Consider the following 25,487-nt stretch of genomic DNA (forward strand, 5'->3'; position numbering starts at 1 on the left):
GACACGTTTCTGGTTTCTTCCTGAAACAACACCTATCTTTGCTTAGCTAATGCTTACAAAGCTAACCCCCCGATTATTATTTTTTACTTGAAACTTTTGTTGTGATAATCATAGATTCACCTACAATTGTAAGAAACACTACAAAGAAACTCCCTATACCCTTATCCATTTTCCCTTAGCGGTAACATCTTGTAAGTTGATAGTACAACATATTGGCTATGATATCGACACTGATACAATCTACAGATCTTATTCAGGTTTCCCTAGCTTCACTTTTACTCAGTATGTATGTGTGTGGTGTTTAGTTATATACAATTTTATCATGTATAAGTTCCTCTACCCTCATCTCCCTCCTGTCTCACCTCCTCTTTAACCCCCGACAACTGCTATCCTGTTCTCTATTTCTAAAATTGTGTCATTTCAGAAATGTTACATAAATGGAATCACACAGCATGAAATCCTTTGGAAGGGGCTTTTTACACTCAACATAATTCCCTTGCAATGCATCCAAGTTGTTGCATGCACCAATAGTTTATCCTTTTTCAGTGTGCTGTAGTAGTCCATCATATGGATGTACTACAGTTTGTTTACTCATTCATCTGTTGAAGGATATCTGCACTGTCTCCAGTTTTTGGTTATTATAAATAAAACTGATAGGAATAGTCAGGTATAGCTTTTATTTCTCTAAGATAAGGGCTCAAGAGTGCAATTCCTGGATCATAAGAGTAAGAATTCAATTTCTTGTCATCAACCATGATGTTGGCTTTATTATTATTATTATTATTTTTGTAGATGCTTTTAACTGAGATCAGGAAATTTCTATTTCTAACTTGTGAAGAAATTACTATTTTTAAAACATCTGTGAATTATAGTACACCCGTGCCTAATGGTAATGCTTTGCAGAATCTGTTTTGGAGTCTCTCTAATGAACTCATATCTACAAGTATGATCATCAGATGAGCCCTTTAGTTTTACAAAGAATAAAATTATTTTTCATAGCCACATTTCCAAGTCAGGATCATTACAGTTCTTTATGAAATGTGTCTCCCTTGCTCTTCTAGACAAGCATCTCTAGAACATCTTTAAATTCTCACACAGCACCTATCACAGTGGTTATGCTCAATTGGCAGCAAGACCTAACATATATATGGTGTTTTACAACTCATTTGACCTTCATGGAGACTCTGGGAAATAGGTATAATTAGCTCTGCTTCCAGGAGCTGAGGCTTGGGGAAGTTAAGTGACTTGTTGAGCCCACTCAGTCTTACAGGGAAAGAGCCAGTGTTACTTAACCCCAAATCCCATATTGGTTCCAATCCAACAGAGCTGGTGGTTAACGGTGGAAACCTGGACTAGCTGATCTCTGAAGATCTCTTTCAAGTCTGAAGACTAAGGAGGCTGGCTTAGAGTTAGCTTGCTACAAGTGGCCATTTCTTTGTTCACTACAATACCTGTTTCTCCTGCCTGCTGCCCTCGGAGTCTCCCACTACTGCTGCTGTTACTCCCACTACCAGGAGCTGTTTGGTTTTATCTAGGGGGTTAAATCTCCTTTGATTCCATTCACATTAATTTCTGGCCTTCCACTTTTCCAATCTAGTATGTGCTTGCACTAGATTCAAACACTGTCAAGTGTGTCTTTTCTTTGTTTTAGCAACACTGTCTGAATCTCTCTCCTTTTCACCATAACCAACCTGCTCCCTTGAATCCCTCTGATTCTTCACATATGCCCCAGCTTTGGGATCACTACCAGAGCTGCTGCTTCCCTCTCATCATCACTACACAATTTCGGGTAGGCACTCTTAGTAAACTTAGTCAATAAGGATTCACTCGTCATGGCCTGTGCCCAGGGCTTCACAAGGAAAATGGAAAGCATTCAAGAGATATATCTTCAAGGAGTTTATATTCTTTTTAATTACCCTCTGTTGGCAAAAATAGCTGTCAAAGCGGCAGGCGAAACAGTTAAGGTGGAAGGCCAGTATAAAATCCTATAAAGTGAGGCCAGGCACAGTGGCTCACGCCTGTAATCCCAGCACTTTGGGAGGCTGAGGCCAGCAGATCACGAGGTCAGGAGATAGAGACCACCCTGGCTAACACAGTGAAACCCCATCTCTACTAAAAATACAAAAAATTAGCCTGGCATGGTGGTGAGCGCCTGTAGTCCCAGCTACTCAAGAGGCTGAGGCAGGAGAATTGCTTGAACCTGGGAGGCAGAGGTTGCAGTGAGCCAAGATCACACCAGTGCACTCCAGCCTGGGTGACAGAGTGAGACTCCGTTTCAAAAAATAAAATAAAATGAAATAAAAAATCCTATAAGCTGAAAGCTTATGTTGGCAGTCCGTTAAGGCATATTGGAATCTGCCCAAGGGAACTGTAATGCCAAAGCTTGAGGTCAGCTCAGCCCTTTGGCACCAATCTGGGTGCCACGGCAGAGCATTTCTGTTATCCCACCCATGGCCCCTTACTCTCACTCTTCCCTTTGGTATGGTAGACAAAGAGGGAGAAGGTGGTAGTGAAAAGATGGTAGCAGAACTTTGGAGGGGTCAGATTGGCCATTTGGAATATGAGGATGGGTATATTCCCAGAAATATTCAGAAGAAACTCATTGCCCAATATTATCTTTTTCTTCTCAGCTCTGGCCAAGTACACATGTCACATCGATTGGCAGAAACTCTAAGCCAGGATAAGGGAACATCTTAGAAGCCAAAGCTCTATCCTGTTCTCTTTTTGGACATTAAGGAATGTCTTCCCCGTTCCAATCCCCTCTCCTGCCCCAGCGACATCTCCCGTGTTCCTACTGCCTCTCCCACCATCCTTCCCTCCTGCCATCAGATGTGTTTGGGGATCAGATAATTAACAGGCACGTGTATAGCAGAAAGAACACTTCTGTGGCAGCACTGTGTTGTAATCACAGAACTCTGGAAATAACCTAAGTATCCATCAGTAGATTAGTTAAATAAATAATGGGACATTGGTGCAATGGAACATTACACAGCCATTACAATCATGCTGTAGAAAAATAATGACATTGAAAAATATTTTCAATGGAAAACACTGGTGGAAAAAAATGAAGGTTGCTAAAGTTTGTGCAGTATTAACCTGCATGTTGTGAAAAATAAATATGTGTGTGTGTGTCTGTGTGTCTGTGTGTGTGAGGGTGAAGAATTTTTTTTTTCTTTTAAAAGTTCTGCTCCTTCTGTATGGGTGCAGAATTTGTAACAGCTAAAGCAGAGTTTCTCTAAGGGAAGAAATTATCTTTTTGGAGAAGACTGGCTTCATCAACTGCTTCAGGTGGGGAAGGTGAGGCTTAGAGGTCAGTAGTAGGCACACAGGTAGATGAAAAGATGCCCAAGCTGCTTTGCATATGAAATGAAGGGAATCTGAGAGTGGGAAACCTAAGAAGCTAAGAGGAGCTGGAGGGGAGACAGAGTCCAAGCAGCATGGCAGGGAGCTGGAACCTGCCAAAAAAAAAGATGAGTGGTCCATTTGAAATTCCTGGTAGCCTGATGGCCAAATGAGTTTTAAGGGGAAGAATTTCTAATATTCAACTTTTGAGATGTAAACTCCTTCTGTATCCCATAACCTTCAGTAAAGTCTAGTGAAATCATACATTTGGGTGTAGAGGTGCTGTGGAATGTGAAAAGGAAGTAGCAGCAACAGGAAGTTGAGTGGTCCCTTGGTTGTCATGCGAACAGTGAGCAGCATCCTGTGGGACTGGAGGGGAGAAAAGACAGGAGGTCCCTGCAGTGGCCCCAGCCCACATGAGAACAACCCCTTCTTTCCTAAATACACCAGGAAAGGTAGACCTGAAGGAAATTGGCTGATGTTTCACATATAAATGATTATATACCCACAGAGAAGAAAGATGGCAAGGAAATAAACCAAAACAGGTTAAGAGTTGTCATTTTGGGGTGGTAAATGACAGTTTTATCTTCTTCTTTGTAATTTTTTTCTTTTTCTTTTTTTTTTTTTTCTGAGATGGAGTCTCACTGTGTTGCCCAGGCGAGGCTGGAGTGCAGTGGCATGATCTCGGCTCACTATAACCTCCACCTCCCGGGTTCAGGTGAGTTTCCTGCCTCAGCCTCCCGAGTAGCTAGGACTACAGGTGTGTGCCACTATACGTGGCTAATTTTTGTATTTTAGTAGAGATGGGGTTTCACCATGTTGACCAGGCTGTTCTCAAACAGCCAAGTTCAAGGGATCTGCCACCTTAGCTTCCCCAAGTGCTGGGATTGTAGGCATGAGCCACCTAGCCTGGGCTTCTTCTGTGTAATTTCTTATATTTTCAATGTTAAAAAGTTTAGTCTAAAGCTGCTGCCTTACATATTCTAAGTTCGGCCCAAAGATGTCTTTTACATAGTGAACCATGGTGAACTGAAAACTAGCTGGGTGTGTAAACAGTCTGCAACCTACTCTTAGGCCAGTCAACTGAGTTTTAGCCAATCAAAGACAACCAACTGTTCAAACTGAGTTCAAATAAGGCAAATGCAGAGCTGTTAACAATCAGCTGTTTCTGTACCTTGCTTCCATTTTTTTGTACAGTGGCTTTCCTTTTTGTTTCGTAAATCATCTTCCACCATGTAGATGCACTGAAGTCTCTCTGAGCCTATTTGGGCTTGGGAGGCTGCCCGATTCACGAGTCATTCTTTGCTCAATTAAACTTTGCTAAATTTAATTTGTCTAAGGTTTTTCTTTTAATATCAATATCTTCTGCAATTATGATGCTTTACTTGTGTAATTAGAAACTTTTTGTTTGTTTGGTTTTTTTTTGGAGATGGAGTCTTGCTCTGTCACTTAAGCTGGAGTGCAGTGGTGTGATCTTGGCTCACTGCAACCTCTGCCTCCCGGGTTCAAATGATTCTTCTGCCTCAGCCTCCCAAGTAGCTAGGACTACAGGCATGCACCATCACACCTGACTAATTTTTGTATTTTTAGTAGAGACAGGGTTTCACCATGTCGGCCAGACTGGTCTCAAACTCCTGACCTCAAGTGATCCACCCGCCTTGGCCTCCCAAAATGCTGGGATTACAGGTGGGAGCCACCATGCCCAGCTGGAAGCTATTTTTAAAAAGTTATCTCTGACCATTATCATCCCTTCAGAGAGAGCTGGAGGATAAGGGGGAGAAGAACTTAGGAGGAGAGGTGTGAAAGGGGATTTAGAAGGGTTTCCTAGGCAGAAAGCACTGCCTGTTCATGGAGCACTGTCCTGGTGAGGCTTAGGGTCATGAGGGGACCCTGGGTATTTTGATGGAGGAGAACCTGTGAGTGGACCCAAGGGTCATACCTGCTAGTGCTCTCACTCCCAAGATGCCTAATTAAGCCAAGGACTTTCTTCATCCTACCCTAATAAGGAAGCTCAGTAAGCTGGCATCTGCCTGATGCACAAGAGGGTGGGCGGGGCAGGACTGAGGCTGCCAGCCCCATAGCCTCTCTCTCGGATGTCTCCTTCTCCCACGAGCCTCTGCCATCCTCTGTTTCTCTTCCCACCAGAAAGCGTTCTTGCTTGTTAAGCTCCCCTGGGGACTCAAATGATCGCAGCATGTATCTTCTCTTCCCGGCAGGCAAATCCTTGTTTTCTGCTGTCAGACTCTCAACTGGTCTGACTTGTGAGAGTGCCTGAAGTTCTTTCCCTGCTGTTTCATTTCAAAGACAGGGTCAGGGGAAATCCTGGGGCAAAGTGTGAAAAGTGGCAGAGAACAGGCACTCTCTCACTGAGCCTTATTCACTTACCGAATCTCAGGCTGGAGATAATGTGTGCCTAGAACCCACAGTTTCTAAGTGTTTCTTAGACTGAACCAAATCCTGAGAAGCTGGAAGGCAGACAGACCCCTGACCCAAGGGCTCTCGGTCAGGTTGGAGCTCCACAGTCTTTCAGGTAACTGATGAGTTACTTGTTCACTCAGCCTCCCTAGACCAGGCATGGTGGTAGGAAATGTCCACACCAAAGGCTGTTGGCTTATACCTTCTCACCTCCTCTGTCTTGCAGACACTTTGGGAGATGAAACTCTTCCCCCGACCCCTGTTTTGTCCTCGCCTTTTTGTTTACTTGCTTCCCATGTTCCCCCATAGCCTTCTTTGCTGCATTCTTTTCCCCTCCCTTTCCCTATATTTTCCTCTGTCTTCATACATACTAGAGTAGGAGTTAGATTCAAATATCAACTAACATCTATTAAGCATCTTTTATGAACCACGCACGGTGCTAGGCATGTGTGCAAGTATCATTAAATTTAATCACCATAACAATCCTGTGTGATACATTACTATTACTCCCATGCTGTCATGGAAACAGAAGCCACAGAGGTTGGGTCCTGTCCAAGGAGGAGTAAGTAGGGAAGCTAGGATTCAGATGCAGATTTCACTAAGTAAAGACCTGTTTCCATTATGCCACATTGCCCCTCAGGTTTTCTGAGGTCTAGGTTGCTACCCGGCTTTTCCTCTGTGTTCTATCTTCCTTGCCATCCTCATGGGCACAAGTGGGATACCCCCCTCTCTGTATAGGCATCAGATTCCACTCAAGTTTCCAATGGCCCTGTGGTCTCCACACCCTGGAGGTACAGATCCATTAGAGAACGGAGTAAATTTCTGACTGGACATAAGCAACAGGCCTAGAATCACATCCCCAGATGCTCAGATCCAGTCCAGAATCTCCAGGGCTTGCCAGCCTACAGCCATGCGTGGCCACTCTCTGAGATGCCATAACTTAGCCAGCAACTGTTCTCTCAAACTCTTGCCTGTCTGTTTATCAAGAGCTTTTGTTTTGTTTTCACTGCTGCCAGTACTTCCTGGCCTAATAGAGCCAGCATTGCCAGGTTTCTGATGCTGAATGGCTGCTTGATTAGTTGAATTTGGGGATAATCTAGGGAGATACAGCAGCAATGAGTACTATTTGGTGCCATCAACTTAGATTCCAGGGCCCAGATAATGTTTTATAAAGGCTTCAATTCCTACCCATATTTTTCTCAGAAATCCAGTGTTTGACTGCATCATCCAAGGAGGCTTCGACGTCCCTTTGGTTTACCCCCAGATTTGCAAGGGTTGCCTTGGAAATCTCAGTTGAGATCTTTTAATACTTATTTGTCAGCACATACCAGTAAGCTGGAATAAAAGAGAGCTTGTCTCTTGTTTCCTTCCCCAAATGTAACGGAAAAATCAAGGCAGGGAGGGGGTTGCTAGAAGCTCTTTGAAATCCTGCATACTTCAGTGCTTCTGAAAGAAAGCTTGGTGGGAAGCTGATCTAACCCCCAGTGTTTACAGATGGGGAAACTGAGGCTCAGCGGGATATGACTTGCTCAAAGTTACAGAACAAGTTAGCAGCAGAGCCTGGAGTAAAACCCTGGCCCCTACTCCATGTTTAAAAAAAAAAAAAACACCAGAAAGTATTTAGATTTGGGCTGTGAAGAGCTATAGCAAGCGTCCGGTAAAGATCCAATGAATTAGTGAGCTTCCTTCTGGGTGCTTCAGCTGCTCTGGCTGAGCCTCCAACACATGGGATTTCTAGACTCAGGAGCTAACAAGAACCTTAGATGCTGAGCACCTATGGCAATGCTTCTGTCATGCCTTTCTCAACACCAGAGACATATGACTAATGTTTAGGACTAGCCTTCAAATTTCTACTTTGATTTCTCAAGACCTCGTAACTGGAATTCACACACTCTCAAGCAAGGGAGGAAGGAAAGAGGGGAGACATGGGTGGGGCTTCTGCAGTCTCTATGTTCATTAAAAATTATTACTCAGCCGGGCGCGGTGGCTCAAGCCTGTAATCCCAGCACTTTGGGAGGCTGAGGCGGGTGGATCACGAGGTCGAGAGATCGAGACCATCCGGGTCAACAAGGTGAAACCCCGTCTCTACTAAAAATACAAAAATTAGCTGGGCATGGTTGTGCGTGCCTGTAATCCCAGCTACTCAGGAGGCTGAGGGAGGAGAATTGCCTGAACCCAGGAGGCGGAGGTTGCGGTGAGCCGAGATCGCGCCATTGCACTCCAGCCTGGGTAACAAGAGCGAAACTCCGTCTCAAAAAAAAAAAAAAAAAAAAAAAAAAAAAAATTATTACTCATGGGGCTTCTCACTCTCCACTGTCCATACCAATTCAGGTCATCTTCCTGGTGACATGGGAGGACCTAGGGAAACAATGACCTGGTTTCAGAACACAGGACACTTTCCCTTTAACCACCCACGATGGCCACAGAATGGGAGTCCTAATCACACAAGGCATAGTCACAGTAAAAGGATGTCTAACCACCAGAAGAAAAGACTAGAAGATGGGCAAGAGAGTTACCCTAAAAATGTCAAGGCTTGTCCTTGCTACAGAGATTATATATACTCTATGTTGCTTCAAAGAGTAGAATATTGGTGGATTAAAATAAATTTCAGTGAGGTAAGCTTTAGTATCTACTAAAGATAGAGGTGGTAAGGTGAATGGCTAAGACTGCAGGCTTTGGAATTACAGACACGGTGGGTAAGACATCCCAGTTTGCCACATACCACTATGTGACCATAGGCAAGTGACGTAATTGTTGCATGGTTGACTTTTCTGTCTCACAGAGTTGTACAGATCAAATGAAAGTATATATATGTAAGTTCATGTAAGGTGGGGACCTTGTCCTTCATGTCAACCGCTGTATACCCAGCCCCCATGCCTGGGGTCTGGTGTTGTATAGTAAGTGCTCAATAAGCATTAATGGAATGATTGAATTTATTGGATTCTTAACATGAGATAGATGCTAGGACAAACACTTTCACTTATTTTAAACACAACTGCAGAACATCTATGATGTACTGGGCTTGACATGGTAATCCTTTCTGTCACTACCGATACCATTATTACTACAGTTGTTTTGGTGGTGATGGTAGTCAAAAAGTTTTCTTCAGGTGGTGGTGAATATCCCTATCATTGGAAATGCCTAGCTCCTATGGGATGACAAGCTGGTAGTATTGGCAAGGGAATCCATGTACCTATGTAGGATTTGGGGTCATATCCAAATCTGAAATAAAAATTCTGATTTTATAGAAACCTTGAGCTTGCTAGTACCACTTCACACTTTTGATGGGGATATAACATTGTATGAGTATATAAGATAATGAGCTTTACAGTGCTAATGAATAATTCCAAGGTTATATAAATGCCACAAGGAAGGCTAAAGTCCTTTAATCTCTGTAGCATTATCTTTGGCTTTTTTATGTCTGGAACCATTGTCCAAGCCAGATCTTAGAGTTGCTGCTCCATGCCTGGGGCTGGGCCACACTAATCATCTGGGTGAAATGGAAAATTTTGTTCCAAATATGGACATCTGCCTTCCCAAAGGGGCTTAGGAAATCTCTAGTTGGTTGATGGAAACATTCAGTTATCATCCTAGCTGTTTGGAGTAGGCACAGTCTGGTGGTGAAAGACAACAGCAGTAAGGAGAGGACTTCCTTGTAGTGAATCTGGAGGTCACCTACAACACAGCATTTGGCTGCTCCACATCTTGGCCTTCCTGTTTGGTCTGCAGCTGAGTCTCCTTGCCTTGGAGGGGGCACTTCCATGTATTTTGGCTTTAGGGACTCTGATTTCAAGATGGCCTAAAGAATTCCTGGCTAAAAGCCACCTGACTGATTTCCCTTGGAGGTAGACTAAAAAGCTTCCAAATCCACTTTAGGAACTCAGCCCAAAGTCTATGTTCGGAATGTTCTTCCCAGTACCTTCCTTGAAAGCATTCTGCAAGTTTCAATTCTCACTTTCTTCCTTGGAAAATGGTATTACAAGCCCCAATTACATGACCCTTAAGATTTATTGGTCAAGGTGCTACCTAAGGAACAGCCTCAGGTCAACAACAGCTTAGCCAGTCAAGCTCTCCCATCTGGATGGCAAGATCTTGGTTGAGCATCATAGCATGAGGCCTATCTTCTTTTCCCTTCCTTGGACCAGTCCTTACCCTAGGAATTCATGCTCTGACTGCAAGGTTACTGCTTGTCTCTAGTCCCTGACCTCATTTTCACCACCGAGTTTTTGCATTTGTAATTCATCCATCTTTACACCAACTTCTGTTGAATACCTTTTCTTCTTAGACTCTGCCTCAGAGTCTGTATCCAATTTTGTTCACCTCAGATGTATCCATCTAGCCATCTTCTGGTGTCCCATTGAGCGCTGGCTTTAAGGATAGGCAACTTGTGCCGTTGCATAGAGCCTCCACACTCAGAAGGGCCCTGTATTTCATTTAATACTCTGCTATTGCCTTCTTGAAATTATTTTTTATTTTATTTTATTTTGAGACAGAGTCTTACTCTGTCGCCCAGGTTGGGGTGTAGTGGGGCAATCTCGGCTCACTGAAACCTCTGCTCCCAGGTTTAAGTGATTCTCCTGCCTCAGCCTCCCAAGTAGCTGGGATTACAGGTGCCACCACCACACCTGGCTACTTTTTGTATTTTTAGTAGAGACAGGGTTTCACCCTGTTGGCTAGGCTGGTCTCGAAATCCTGACCTCAAGTGATCCACCCGCCTCGGTCTCCCAAAGTGTTGGGATTACAGACATGAGTCACTGTGCCCAGCCGCCTTCTTGAAATTCTTAATCACTGTATCTTTAAACTTGCATTTTGTAAGTGAAGTCTGTTGGGACAACACAGCATGAGCAGGGACAGAGGGGCTGGGCACAATACCACTCTTTGCTGCCCCATTTGCATACAGCATTCACAATGCTCCATGAGCAAAGAATTCTAGGAGCCTCATGATGTGTGAGAGTTGATCAAGACTTAATTATGCCCACAGGCCAGGCGCGGTGGCTCAAGCCTGTAATCCCAGCACTTTGGGAGGCCGAGGCGGGTGGATCACGAGGTCAAGAGATCGAGACCATCCTGGTCAACACAGTGAAACCCCGTCTCTACTAAAAATACAAAAAATTAGCTGGACATGGTGGCACGTGCCTGTAGTCCCAGCTACTTGGGAGGCTGAGGCAGGAGAATTGCCTGAACCCAGGAGGCAGAGGTTGCGGTGAGCCGAGATCGCACCATTGCACTCCAGCCTGGGAAACGAGAGTGAAACTCCGTCTAAAAAAAAAAAAAAAATTATGCCCATAACTAAGTGAACAAGCTGACAGTCCCAAAGGGCCATGCTTTCCATTTAAATTAGAAATGGCTTCAAATGTAGGAAAACAAAACGTTCTCAGAAACACAGATAATCTAGGAACCCTATCATATCCTTTCCTATCTATGTTGCTTCCTCCTATTAGCCAGCCACTTATGCGAAAAGTATGACACAGAAGGAAAGGGTAGGGTAACGTACAGCCCCTTTTCCTTTCCTAGCGCATCTGAAAGCCTGGTAGAAAGTGTGTATATGAAGTAAGCATATAAAGTACACATATAAAAAAGTGAAATAAAAATAGTTCAGTTTGTTTGGTACAGCATTTCCACTGTTCTAGTAAGAATAAATACATATGCATGTATGAGCTACAGAAGTATAAATTGTATAATTTTTATAATCCCTCATATAAGTAAAGTGCTTTTATAAGTTCATTTAAAACTGGCATCACACAATATAAAGAATAATAAAATCAGGCCGGGCATGGTGGCTCAGGCCTGTAATCTCAGCACTTTGGGAGGCTGAGGTGGGCGGATCATGAAGTCAGGAGTTTGAGACCAGCCTGGCCAAAGACCAGCCTGGCCAGTATGGTAAAACTCTGTCTCTACTAAAATTACAAAAATCAGCCGGGTGTGGTGGCGTGTGCCTGTAATCCCAGCTACTCGAGAGGCTGAGGCAGGAGAATTGCTTGAACCCGGGAATCAGAGGTTGCAGTGAGCTGAAGATTGTGCCATTGTACTTCAGCCTGGGTGACAGAGTAAGACGCCAACTCAAAGAAAAAAAAAAGAATAGTAAAACCTATGCCAACAACTACATTTTAAATTTTTTTTATTTGCAATGACATGAAATAGCAAATACAAAACACCATGTTGAGAGAGAGAATGAAAAAAAGAAGAAAGCTTTATCTTTTAGGATCTTTAACGACACTTCCTCCCTGCCTTTTGAACAAAGAGTCCTACGTTTCATTTTGTGCTGGGCCCAGCAAATTATATGGCTGGCTCTGATCCCATGGCTTTAAGATATGTCCACAAGCACCAAAAAGCTTGTTTCAAAGCAGCAGCATCCCAGGCCTTTTCCCAGTGTGACTTCCTTCTAGGCATTGCCACATTCCTATCCTGAGGCTTCAACTGGGATCAGTGGATATTAGCTACCCCTTTGGTAAGATAAACAAAAATCTCCTAAACATAGCTGTTAAGTAGACGGGAAAATGGAGGCAAAGTGAAATGGCCGTGGTTTATCCAAGGTCACAACGTATCCCAGGGACAGAGGCACAAGCTCCTAGTCTTCAGGTCCAATGCCTTGGTTTGTTGATTTCCATCTCTGCTGCTGGCATTTGAGCCTCGAACATCATTTGAAGATACCAACAAAGTCATTGTGTGTTGTATCCCTTTGATCACACTTCAGCTAGGGCCCCCACAGCCCCACAGGAACAGATGTAGGGCAAAAGTCTCTGCCCTTCAAAGGGTTCAGCACAGAACATTCCAAGGCCCCAGGGGAGTCCTGTGTCTTGTTCAATGTCAAGAAGAGTCCACCAACAGGCCAATACATGCTTCCTTTGCAGCCTCTGTAAAGATCAGATTCCTATGTCTCCCCAGGAAGGTCAGGGTATCTTTTCTAATCATTGTAACAGAATCATTGGAAATTCTGAAGAAACGGAACGCTCCCTACATCTTTCTTTGAATTTCTTGGAAAATAAGATATGCAAAAATCACATCCAGGGGCCCTGTACAACTGGCCAGATCCCTTCCAACCAAAAGCAAATCTGAACCAGAAGAAACCCCAACCTGGAGCACTTTGCAAATTGCCTGTACACCCTTCATATGTCCCTGCAAGTCATCCAAATAGGTTTTTAGATGGACATCTCTTAGCACACTCTAGCTGCACCCTTGCTATTTTTTTGGAGGCTTCCATGTGGAATACAAGCATTCACTGAGCCTAGATTTATTCCAGAAGGCTCATAACCACCTCTTGTTTAGAGCAGCGATGCCCTTAGCAACACAGCTTAATTCTCCCTGGACTTCTAGGTCAGCAGTCCAAGTCCCTCCTAAACCCCAGTCCTCTCTCTCTATGCACAGCTTTGTGTAGAAGGAGGACAGACAGATCCTTGATTAAATACATTCAGACTGCCCCAGACCTGGAGCTTGATGGGCCACTCAGCTGGTGCTGCAGCCCTGGTGGAAGGGTCAGCTGCCATTCTTCCAGAACAAATCTCCAGTTGCTGGTCTCCTTCCTTTCAGCAGGCACACAGGGGAAAAGATATCTCATGGGCCATGCTGCACTGTTCTGGCTCAAACAACAACACCAGTGATCATCTTTCCTTCTTTTCTAGACAACGAGGGCTATAAATACACGTGTAAAATTTTTCTGTTGCCATTTAAAATAATCTTCATGAAACGATTTTTATGAAATGTAAAAATGCTTCTGATATAAGTAAATAAGATTAAAAGCAGGATACCCGATTGTAGACACAGGAGGACCTCAGCTCCGTAAACTCTTTATATTTATTCACAGAAAAAAATACAGGAAGGAAATACACCACAATGGGTTTCTAACTGGATTAGAGGTAACTGTGTATTTTCTTCTTTAAATGTTTTAGTATTTCACAAAAGAAAATACATATGATATGCATTGATTCTTTTATAATCTAACGAGAAAGGATCCTTTCCTATTAGCTGGGACTTCTGAAATAGTCATCACTGATTTTATACATAGCCCTGAAGGAAACAAACACAAGGCCTTTACTTCTCCTCAGAGTGACTTTTAAGTGGAACCATCCTCCTAGCTGAATTTGCTAGACAGGATACAGAGTTTAGCTTTGACAAAACTGCTTTGTTTGTAATCTGTTTTTTTTTTTTTTTTTCTTGTGTGAAACTTGACATTTGCAAATAGCCCCATTAGAACCTTGAATCAGAGTACTCTATTTCTTTCTCCTGCTTACCAAGCCTGAGAACTCCCAAAGGAATTTCCAAAGTACAAGGCTTTGGAGCCCACCTGAAACTGGGCTCGAGGGAGACAGAGGCCCAATGGATGCTGACTTAGTGCATCAAAGTATGATGACAGGAACATTGCCTTTGAAGAAGAATGCTCCGGAGCCTTGAGCTTTTTCTCTGCAAAACTGATGATGATATTTCTTTTATACAGATTATGAAGATTTAAAGAGACAATGTATGGAGGATGCCTAACAGCGTACACAATTAATTATTAATATAAGTGGTGGGCACTGGAGAAGGCAGCAGAGGGGAACATCTGCTATTTCTACTTTCCATTCTCTCACTGTTGAAGTTTTCCAGTGTGTGAGGTGAGGATGGGAGTGGCAGAGCTGTCTAGATTTCAGCCCCACCCTAACTGGGCTGGCCCTGAGTAAGGACACATCTTTAATTTCACCATGGAAATGTAACCACGTCTGGGGTGGAGGGCAGGCAGTGCTAGCCACTGGCTGGTAGCCCTAGAATGTCCATGGATAACACTGACTAAATATAAGACTCCATTACCACTCCAAAATCACCGCATTAGCAATCCACAGTGCCTCTTCCTCCACCCCTGGCTGCTCTGCCCTTTATTCATGGGGCAGCAGCCAGTATGCCAAAGACTTATGGGAACTAAAGGACTCAAGCTGTATCTCATAATGGATTGAAAGGGTCCATTTTTGCTGTACAACAATTTTATCTGCGGCTATTACTGCTAGTATTGCTATTAGCACCACCATTCCTCCGACTGCTGCTACTACTCTATTAATCCTTTAAGTTTGTAAACTACTTTTTACAAAGTGCCTCTGTAACCTGGGTTTTTCCTGATCAAAGATGAAACTGGGCATGGCATTATGGGAAGACAGAGGTAGGCTAATACTAGCAACCTCGGAGGGAACAGAGAGATCTGCATTTAAGAATAGAGCAGAATTGCCAGGATTTATTTTCACTCTCCACTGCCTGAGCCTCAGACACATTCACCATCCCTTGCCACACCCAGTCACTCTTCCACCCGTACCCTGCTCTAACTGTCCGTAGACAGTTTCGGCCACCTCACACGTTAGGAACTAGGAGGAACTACCCTTTATTTGATCGGAGAAGGTTGACCACGCCAAAATCTCACCAAATGGGCCAAGCCAAGAGGAGAGAATGCTTTTCAAATTGCCTTTGCCAACCTCTCCCACCTTCTCACAGGAAGGCCTTGGCAAGAGCCAGACTCTTCCTTCCTTTTTTAGAGGCTTTAAATTTTCCTGCGCCTAAATTAAAAAATCTGTAAATGCCTGATTTTGGCCCTTATCCCCAAAGTTGGATAAGGCGTGTACTGGAATTCCTTGCTGCTGGAATGTACACCTTCTTTGCCCGAGAGAAGGGCCCCCTTTTCCTTTGCCCCTAGCAGCCAGCTGGCGTGGGGGCTGATGCTACACATAGCGAGAAAGGGGCAGGGAGGAGAGTGGGAACGCAGCCTAGTTCGAGCCCAGCCACGAAGCAGGTTTCATTTGAGACTGTGGTCTTCACCTGGCAACCGGGAACCCTAGCATAGCTCAGAGAGAAGAAAGTGGCACTCTGGAATCCATTTTGCTCAAGATGCTGAAGGCACGGTGTCTAACTCCCCTTTGCTATTGGGGCCAAAAAACTCGGGGAAGACCTTACCTACAGGGAGGCGGTTAGTTGGGGGAAAGGCGAGGACCAGTCCTTGGTGCCAGTGCTACCTGAGGAGAGTGGACAGGTGCGTGGCCTCCCTTGGGACCATCCCGCAGGAAACACCTGGGCCAGTGGTGGGTGCGGGGGGCCCACCCCGGGCGCTGCTTCCGCATTTTGGACCCAGGTCCACCGGTGAGCAGTAGCAGCAGCAGCCATCGCCCCGCCAGCTGGGTCCCCTTCTATCTACCCAGTCATTTATAGGTGAGATTTACGATGTTTGCAAGCGAAGGGACGAGAGATGACTATGGCCTTTGGAAGGTATAATCCTGAAAGTCACACTTTTTCCAAAGCGCCTCCCTCCCGGGTTCTCCTCCCCAGGGCAGCACGGTCACAGCAGGGGAATCTGCACCGCGGGCGCGCCGCAGTGGTCCGCGGAGGGACCGGGCCGAAGGACCAGGGCCCGGGGCCCGGGGCCCAAGGGGCGGGGGGCAGAGGGCAGGGGACGCGAGGCGGCTCACCTGCCAGGCTGTTGTAACAGTCGATCTCGATGGCTTCCACCGTCTTGCTCTGCTCCTCCGAGAGGCGGCCGGGCTTGGGGGCCCCGGCCGGGGAGGCCGTGCGCGAGTCGCGCTCCCGTTCCCCGGGGGGCGGCAGCAGCCCCTTCAGCTCCAGCAACGCCCGGTGGTATTTGCCGATGGCTTCACGGAATTTCTTGTCCTTGTAGCACTGCGCCCCTTGGCTTTTGAACTCGTGCGCTCGCCGGATGAGCTCGGCAGGCTCGGCCGCCGCCCCGACCTGGCCCCGCGCCGGGGCTCCACCGCCGCCTCCCGGGACGCTCAGCGGCGGCGGTGGCCGCTGCCCGTCTCCGGCCGCGGGCGGGCTCGGGTTCCCCTTGGCCCCGGCCGCCGAACCCTTCCTCTCCATTCGGCCGCCGCCCCGGCGCCGGGTGCGCGCCGCGATCTGCCCGCTGCCGCCGCCGCCGCCGCCGCGCCTTCCCGGGTTTAAAAGCCGCGGGCGCCGGCCCCGCGCCTCGCAGGCTTGGTGGCGGCCGTGACACCCCGCGGCGGTCTGGCGCCCCGCACTCCCATTCTCCCCGCTGCTGCCAGAGGCTGCTCCCGCCGCCGCCGCCGCCGCCGCCTGGGACGCCGGCCCCTCCCCCCACCTCCCCGCGCCGCGCCGCCCGCTCCCGCCCTCCGCCCTCCGCAACCTGCCGGCAGCGGGGCGTGTGCTCGTGGGCCCCGGGCTAGCGCTGCTGGGGGGCCGCGGCCCTGAGTGGGGTGGCGGGGATGGTCGCTGACCCGGAAGAAGCTTGGCTCGCCCGAAGGAGGGGAGGATTAACGACAAAGACGGCCCCGCTCTTTCCCTTTCAATCCCGCTCTCCGAGGCGCGCCGAATCTGAAAGGGAGGGGGTCGGTGTAGGGGGAAGGGGTGTGTGTGTGTGTGTGTGTGTGTGTGTGTGTGTGTGTGTGTAGGGATGGGGGCGGCGGCGACGAAATGCGTGCAGAAATAGATTTCTTAAAAACTACAAGGAAAGGTGCGGCGGGGAACAAGGGGCGCAGGCGCAAGCCGGGGCTTCTAGTTCTTTGCAGAAAGATGTTAATATTTTTAAGGGTGCAGGGCCTCCTTTTTGTGGATCCAGGTTGTCGCTGAGGTGTGTCTCGGTGTGTGGCGGCCGGGGCGTCCAGAACGCGGCGTGCTGTACAGCGTGTGGGGCGCCGTATCCTGGGAGCCTGTGTGTGCGCAGCTGTGCAGAATGAATCACAGACATCAGAGACGGAGCACCTGTTACTGTGGGTCATCGCCTTGGCGTGCGTCCGGTCTAGTTTCCATTTACAGGACAGTTCTGTGCCCTTCCTCAGGAGGTCCCATTCCTTCCTTCATTCTTTCGGTCAATTCTGAGTGTCAGCTGTTGACTGGGGATTTGCTAAGCCTAAGAGGCAAAGAGAGGCAAGTCATTCCCTTGCCCTCAAGAAACTCCCAGTCTACAGGCGAAGATACGCCTCCCACCGGTGGAGTCGCTGGACCACGTACAGATGGTGCCTGTCACTGGGGAGAAGCAAAAAGTCCTGTGCAGCCCTGAGGAGGGGAGGGAGAGGTCGCTTTTTGAGTTCTGGTAGATCAGGAGGCTTTATGGAGGAGACAGCATTTGAGGACCTTGAAGGTTGGGTCGGATTTGGCCTGAGGAAATAGAAGAAAGTGGGATAGCCAGAGTGAGGAAATCCAGCAGAAGTCCTGATGTTTGAAATCTCAGGTGTGTTTAGGGCATAGAGGTTTGATTTTACGTCCTAATGAGAAGTAGTGGGAAATGACTGGGTTGGATTATGGAAGGTTTTGGACGAAGAGTTTGGATTTGATTTTGTGGGCAATGGAGAAGCCTGACATATTTTTTTTAGTGCCCTCCCCTCTATGATGTTAAGGAAAAAATATTCTAGACCACAGGTTGTCAGAGTGCTGTTCCCAGACCTGCAGCGTCAGCATCGCCTGGGAAACAGTTAGAAATGTCAATCCCAGGATCTTACTCCAGACCTATGAAATAAGAAACTCTGGGGGTGGGTCCCAGTTAACCAGTATATTGGTTCAGATATGCTGCTTTAAAACCTTGCTACTCGAAGTGTAGACCTCGGGCCACTATCATCAGCATCACAGGAGAATCTGTCAGAAATGCAGAATCTGCAACATCCCACACCTACTGACCCAGAAGCTGCATTTTAACGAGCATACCAGGTGATTTGTTTACCGATTAAAGTGTGAGAAACACTGCTCTAGAGATTTTGGAAAATACAGTAAAGTATAAAGAATCCCCAATCTACACCCAGTTGTGGTCTATGTTAATATTTTGATGGAATTCCTACCAGTTGTTTTCTAGGCATCTATATTTGTACAAGTGCTCTTTTAGCAAATGTAAGTGGTATGGAACAATATACACAATTTGTTTACTGCTTTTTTATTTTTTTTTTTGAGTTAGGGTATTTCTCTGTCGCCCAGACTGGAGTGCAGTGGCATGATAATTGCTCACTGCAGCCTCAAACTCCTGGGCTAAAGGGATCCTCTCATCTCTCACCTTAGTCTCCTGAGCAGTTGTGACTATAGGTGCACACCATCATCCCTGGTTAATTATATTTTGTAGAGACACTGTCTTGCGATGTTCCCCAGGCTTGCTTCCCATGCTTTTTACTTTACATTATATGTAATTAATTATTCTTTTAAAGTCTCATTTTTGATAGCTGTACATTATTCCATTGTAAGTCGCCAGGTGCAGTGGCTCATGCCTGTAATCTCAGCACTTTGGGAGGCAGACGTGGGTGGATCACCTGAGACGAGGAGTTCAAGACCAGCCTGGCCAACATGGTGAAACCCCATCTCTACTAAAAATACAAAAATCAGCCCGGTAAGGTAGTAGGTGCCTGTAATCTTGGCTACTTGGGAGGTTAAGCAGGAGAATCCCTTGAACCTGGGAGACAGGTTGCAGGGAGCCAAGATCATGCCATTGCACTCTAACCTGGGCCATGGGGGGTGGGGGGTGGGGGAGACTCCATCTCAAAAAAAAAATTCCATTGTAAGGTTTATTACAGCATACTTAAGCATTCTTCTAGAGTCAACAGATTTTGCTATTATAAACAATACTGAGATCAAAATAATAGATGCCACCTACATATGTGCCACCTACATTGTGCCAGGCATTGGGTTAAGCACTTTACATAGAATAATCCATTGAAATCTCATAATAACTTAGTGAAATCAGTATTATTGTTATCCTCATTTTAGATACCAAGTCACAGAGACTTGCCTGAGATTATACTGCTAACGAGTAGTGGAGCTGGGACTTAAACCCAAGAAATCTGGCTCCAGAATCTATGCTTTTAACTATCTTTATACTTAAATTTTTGTCCTATTGTTTCTTACAAAAAGTAGTTCAAGTTTTAATAAAGTCTTGAAACACATTGTCAACTTGCTTTTCAGAAATGTTATACTGACTTGTGCTCCCATCAGCAATGTGCTAGTTTCACTGCCTTGTTGCCGACCTCAAGGGTGAGCTCTTAAGCAAATTTTTCTAATTTGATAAATTAAAAATGCATATCTCTATAAAGGTGAGATATCTCTATAAAGGTAAACATTTTTCACATATACACTTGTCATTTACAGAGAACCGAGGGCTTTTAGTTGGACATAATTTTGGCATGCGAAATTACACAGTATATTTTATATTTCTTTAGTTTCCTAAATGCTTTGACATCTTTCATCTTATTTGATCCTCACATTATCCCCAGAGAGGGTAGATGATTCTCTGCTCACACAGTGTGCTTGCAGTGGTATCTTACAAGTGAGACATCATATAAGTTCAGTGGTTAAGAGATTCTAGACTCAGGCAAGTGTTAGCTGGAATTCTATCTTTGCTATTTCCTGGGCAACTTATTCAACTTCTGAAAACTTCAAATTTCCTCATTCATGAAATGGGAATACTACTTACTTCATAGGGTTGTTGTGAAATACATCGTAAGTGCTTGACAGATGGCAACTTTAATTATTGCTCATTAAGTCCTGTCATTATTGGATTCCATAAGAATGTTGCAACAGAACTCCAGTTAATCCATAAATATTAGCCAACTGCAGGCCCTTTTTACTTTAAGGTATTGCATCAGGTAGAGAAAAGAGAAAACTGGAGGCTGGGCACTCTGAAGCTGTGTTGCTGCCAGTCCTTAAAATAACTTAGATAGGACAGGCTACAGGAGGCAAACATTGGATAAAGATCCAGGCCTGGGATTTGGCTCCTGTCAGAAATAAGACATGAATTGGGTCACAGTGGTGACAACCATTTAAAGGTAAGAAATACTGACACGCCAAATTACTTTTTATTTTCCCACTGTGTGCTGGCTTAATGGTGCGGTACCTCACTCTTAGATTTTGGGTTTGAGGACAAGGCTATGAGAAACATGTAAGCTATGCAGTACTACCCTGTGTATAAAGCAGAACACAAAAGAGCTTAGTAGTAGCTCCAACAAAGGCGAGCATGAATGAGGAAGGGAGGGACTATTAGGAGGGGTAGCATAGAGTGAGAGGAGAGTTACTATGCCCATCTGTCCCGCTCCACAGAGTTGTGTGTGTATGTCTAGAAGTGTTCTGTTTGCTTGTTGTCAGTATGCTTCTTTCTCTGTTTAAACCACTCACTGGTAAACGTGTTTTGGCTTCCCAGAAATGATTTTCTCCCTTCGAATGGAATTAAATAAATGCCAACAAGAATTTCTTAAACATTCTTTTATTAACCATTGGCCATATGCAAAGCACTATTTTAGGAAGTGAGAAAAGACCCAAATGACAGAAAATTTGAGGATGAACTTAAGGTCAGAAACTCACTTCTTTTCCACATGATGATAGCAGCACAGTTCACAATTGCAAAGATAGGGAAGCAAGCTATGTGCCCATTGACTCATGAGAAGATAAATAAAATGTGATATAGTATACACCATGGAATACTGCTAGACCATTAAAAGAAACGAAACAATGTCTTTTGCAGCAACTTGGATGGAGCTGGAGGCCATTACTCTGAGTGACGTAAGAGTGGAAAACCAAATGTTCTCATATGTAAGTGGGAGCTAAGCTTTGAGTATGCAAAGGCATACAGAGTAGCATAATGGACTTTAGAAACTCAGAATGGGGAGATTGGGGAGGACCTAGGAATAAAAAAATCTATACATTAGGTACAATGTACACTACTTGGGTGATGGGTGCACTAAAAATCTCAGAATTCATCACTATATAAGTCATGTAACAAAAAAATCACTTGTGCCCCAAAAGCTATTGAAATAAAAAAATATAAAAAATATAAAAAACAATATCAGTGCTTCTCAAACTTTAATGTATATATGAATTGCTTGGAGGGCTCATTAAAATGCAGTTTTCTGACTCTGTTAATTTAGGCTGGGGCCCAAGATTATGTTTCTAACAAGCTGTCAGGTACTGCTGATATTGCTGGTCCATGGCCCACATTTTGAGGAGCAAGTGTTTAGAGGGAAGGGAGGTTCAATATCTTCCCTTCTTTCCTAATATTCACCTTTTCCTGGAAAGGAGTAATTTACAGATTGGCCAGATTCTAGGGAATGAGTTGATCTGTGTTTAACATAAACAGAGATATGAGCCTCCACTCAGCTTTATCTTAATGCAGAAGGAATACGTAAGCTGAATCAGGGCCTTCCCTTGGGATCTGGCCTTGTTTTCTCTTCCTCAAATGCATAGCTAAGTGTACATTTTTTGTTTGCATCTTGTCTAATGTGGCAGGACGAAAAGTGAGTAGGTTTTGATATGTCATGGGGAGAGGAAGGTCCTTGTAAGCCTTTAGTATAGGCTCTAACTTTGTTTTGTTTGTTTGTTTGTTGGAGACTGAGTCTTGCTCTGTTGCCCAGGTTGGAGTGCAGTGGTATGATCTTGACTCACTACAACCTCTGCCTCTCTGGTTCAAGCAATTCTTATGCCTCAGCCTCCGGAGTAGCTGGGATTACAGATGCATGCCACCATGCACAGCTAATTTTTGTACTTTTAGTAGAGACAGGGTTTCTCGATCTTCTGACCTCAATTGATCTGCCCGCCTTGGCCTCCCAAAGTGCTGGGATTACAGGCGCACCTGGCCTCTAACTTTGTTTTTAAAGGAGAGTTTTACATTAAGGAATTGGGCATTTATTCAGCTAACTATAAAGTGGTGTTTTAATTTCTTATCTGTCAGTGGCATGAGCATATATGGATTCTTCATGAACCTCACTAAGGAGAAAGATGACTGGGCCACACAGCAAATATCTAGTACTCATGGTACTTTGGCCCAATGTCATCAAAACCGATCTCTTGTTTCCTAACAAGCTAGCCTTGAACACACACCAGTGAATCCTGTGGATGCTCACACCACTAGCGGAATAGCTCATTACTGCTGAGATAATCCTGGAAGATTTCCTAGAGAAGTGTGTGGAACGGTTTTGAAGGAAAGGCCTTTGCACGGTAACTGTTAGAAGGCACAACATTCCTTTATAGGCTTTAGGCATTGTGTCTGCCCCAGGTCGGATCTTGTTTCTGCCTCTTGGAGTCCTTGACTCTTCTGCTACCCACTGGTCTTGGAAGACTGGAGCCGCCTTTCTCTCCACACTCACTCTGGAGCTTGCATACTTTCGAAACAGATGGCTTGTGCTGCTTTGTCTCTTCCTTCAGCTCAATTTCTTGAGCATATGTGAGACATGTATTTGAATATCTTTTGTACCAAGCTAAGCTCTTCAGGGTTTGGTCACATGACACCCAAATCAAAGCTATTTTGGGGATGTTTTTCTAATTGCATCAAATTTTACAATTTACCTGACAAAATTATAGCATTCTCATGATCAGATGTTATCCATATTCAAATCTTCAAATATCCCTTTATGGGAAAGCAGATTTTTGAGTTTTTCTTATCCAGATGTAGCTAATGTGATATTCATATTTTCATTCATTTACCTTCTGCCCACAACCCCAGCCCAACAACAAATTTCTCTATGATTCCAGAGCTTGGTTCAGCTTGACATTATTTAGAAAAATAAGACCTCTCTACCTATCTGTACTGTCTCCTACCACCCAATCCATTTTCTGACTGCCTCATCTCCAGTATCAATTGAAGCCCTCCTTGGGACCGTGATATCACTTATTTGGATCAGCTACCAGCCTTCCTTAGGACACTCTTCTTTCCCCTATTCCATCATGGTGTCCTCTAGCTCTCTGCATGGTCCCATTACCCCCGACTTGCTAGTACCTATTCCAGTCTTGAGCCCATCATATTACTCTACCTTCCTGCACCATAGTGATTACTTTAAGGGAGGAGCACGAGGACCAAATAGAGACAATCAGAGTTTTCTCTGAGATTTACATGTAGACTTTGGAAGACAGAAATTCTTTTTTCTATTCTTTTATACTCAATAAAACATAGTTTATGGCCAGGCGTGGTGGTTCATGCCTGTAATCCCAGCACTTTGGGAGGCCAAGGCAGGCAGATCACGAGGTCAGGAGTTGGAGACCAGCCCGGCCAACATGGTGAAACCCCATCTCTACTAAAAATACAACAATTAGCCGAGCACTGTGGTGGGTGTCTGTAATCTCAGCTATGCTGGAGGCTGAGGCAGGAGAATTGTTTGAACCAAGGAGGTGGAGGTCACGGTGAGCCGAGTTGCTACTGCACCCTAGCCTGGGTGACAGAGCAAGACTCCATCTCAAAACAAACAAACATAGTTTATTAATTTATTCTTAACTTTGTATTATGGACAAATTTAAACATATAAAAAAAGAGTAGCAGAATGAATCTTTAAGAACCCATCACCAAGCTTACACAGTTATCAACAACCAGTATTTCTTGCTATATGTTCAGTTTTCCAGATGTGCTATTCTTGTGTCTCTGTGCCTTTGTGCTAACCATTTCCTGTGTGTTTCATGTTTCTGTATTTCTCATTTGCTTGCTCTTAGAATATTAGGTCTTCCAGTCAAAGTCACCCAGATTTGCCAAAAGACCTGGCACAAATGTCACTTCCACTATGAAGTCCCACTGACTTTTAGATATAAAGTTTGTATTCCTTCTGTTACGATCTGGTAGCTCCTTTTTCATGCTTTTATACTGCATTGCACTTATTTATTCAACATCCATTCAACAAACTGCTAAACTTCTATTAAACTATTTCACTGTTTTAGGTGTTGGGAATCAATATATAAAAAAGGCAAAAATGGGAGGACTTTCAAGATGGCCGCCTAAGAACAGCTCAGGACTTCAGCTCCCAGTGAAAGTGCAGAGGGTGAGTGGACGCCGCATTTCCAGACGAACTCTTATTGCCCACAGACCAGGAGATACCCAGGCAGAGGGGTCGCCAGCGTCGCAGTCCCAGCCGGTGCGGCTGTTTTGGCCCCTGCGGGGCTGATTCCACCCGCGCGGCTGCTGTGACCACTCCCTGTTGCTGCCGTTCTCCGTACAAAAGCCACTGGTCTGGGAGCCCTCTTAGCTGGCGAGCAGAGCCTTGAGACGGCAGAATAGCCCATTCATCTGAAATAGCGAGTCAGGCCAGGAGATTCCTAGGCAAAAAATCCGCCAGGAGCCGGCGCCGCGGTTCGAGCCCACTCCGTGAGTCGCAGCACGGGAGATCCCGGCGCCTTTTCAACAAGCGACCGGAACGCGGGGTCGTTCAACTTAAAAGAAAAGACTCTGAGTCAGGGAGCCAGGTGATCAGGCTCGGTTGGTCCCACCCCTCCACCCCCAACAACAACGAAAACAAAAACAGTAATTGGAAACCCTCTGGGTTGAGCCCTTCAAACCAAGCACAGCTGAACCGGGACGGTCCGGCTCCGTGGGGGAGGGGCTTCCGCCATTACTGAGACTCTCCACCGCTACGGAGGCAGGCTGCCGTTGCCGAGGCAACCCGCCGTTGCCGAGGCAACCTGCCACAACAGAGAGAGTCCGCCATAACAGAGGCGGGGCCACCGTTGCCCAGACAGTTCTAACTACGCCCATATAAAAAGGTCTACAGGGAAGAGCTCAGGGCAGCTGGGCGGAGCCCACAGCAGCTCAGCAAAGCCCCTGCGGGCAGGCAGAGGCTAGGCGTGCTGCTAGCTGGGCGGGTCCGACCTGAAAAAAAAAAAAAATCAAAAAAGGCAGTAGTGCAACGGAAACTCATAAAGCTCCAACTCCCTGGGACAGAGACAGACAACAGGTGGATAAACCCACAAAAATGGGTAGAAACCAGTGTAAAAAGGATGAAAACTCCCGAAACCAGAACACCTCTCCTCCTAAAAGTGATCACAACTCCTCACCAGCAAGGGAACCTGACCGGATGGAGAAGGAGGGTGAT

At 45.5% G+C, this 25,487-nt stretch overlaps 1 protein-coding gene and 1 long non-coding RNA gene across 2 annotated transcripts in view; one reads left to right on the top strand and one right to left on the bottom strand.

Annotated features, from left to right (window-relative positions):
- Positions 1 to 17,145, bottom strand: part of TTC9 (tetratricopeptide repeat domain 9) — a 31,028-nt gene extending 13,883 nt beyond the window's left edge. The window contains exon 1 of the mRNA XM_039469027.2: positions 16,173 to 17,145. Coding sequence (XP_039324961.1) covers positions 16,173 to 16,578 — 406 coding nt within the window. The 5' untranslated portion in view covers positions 16,579 to 17,145. The remainder of the gene's footprint in view (positions 1 to 16,172) is intronic.
- LOC141583511 (uncharacterized) lies at positions 17,133 to 25,228 on the top strand. The gene is made up of 3 exons (XR_012516144.1): positions 17,133 to 19,042; positions 19,615 to 21,234; positions 24,340 to 25,228. It is a non-coding gene; the product is annotated as an uncharacterized LOC141583511 (long non-coding RNA).
- Positions 25,229 to 25,487: the final 259 nt, after the last annotated feature.

This window comes from Saimiri boliviensis, chromosome 2 (assembly GCF_048565385.1).
Source record: "Saimiri boliviensis isolate mSaiBol1 chromosome 2, mSaiBol1.pri, whole genome shotgun sequence".
Lineage (NCBI taxonomy): Eukaryota > Metazoa > Chordata > Mammalia > Primates > Cebidae > Saimiri > Saimiri boliviensis.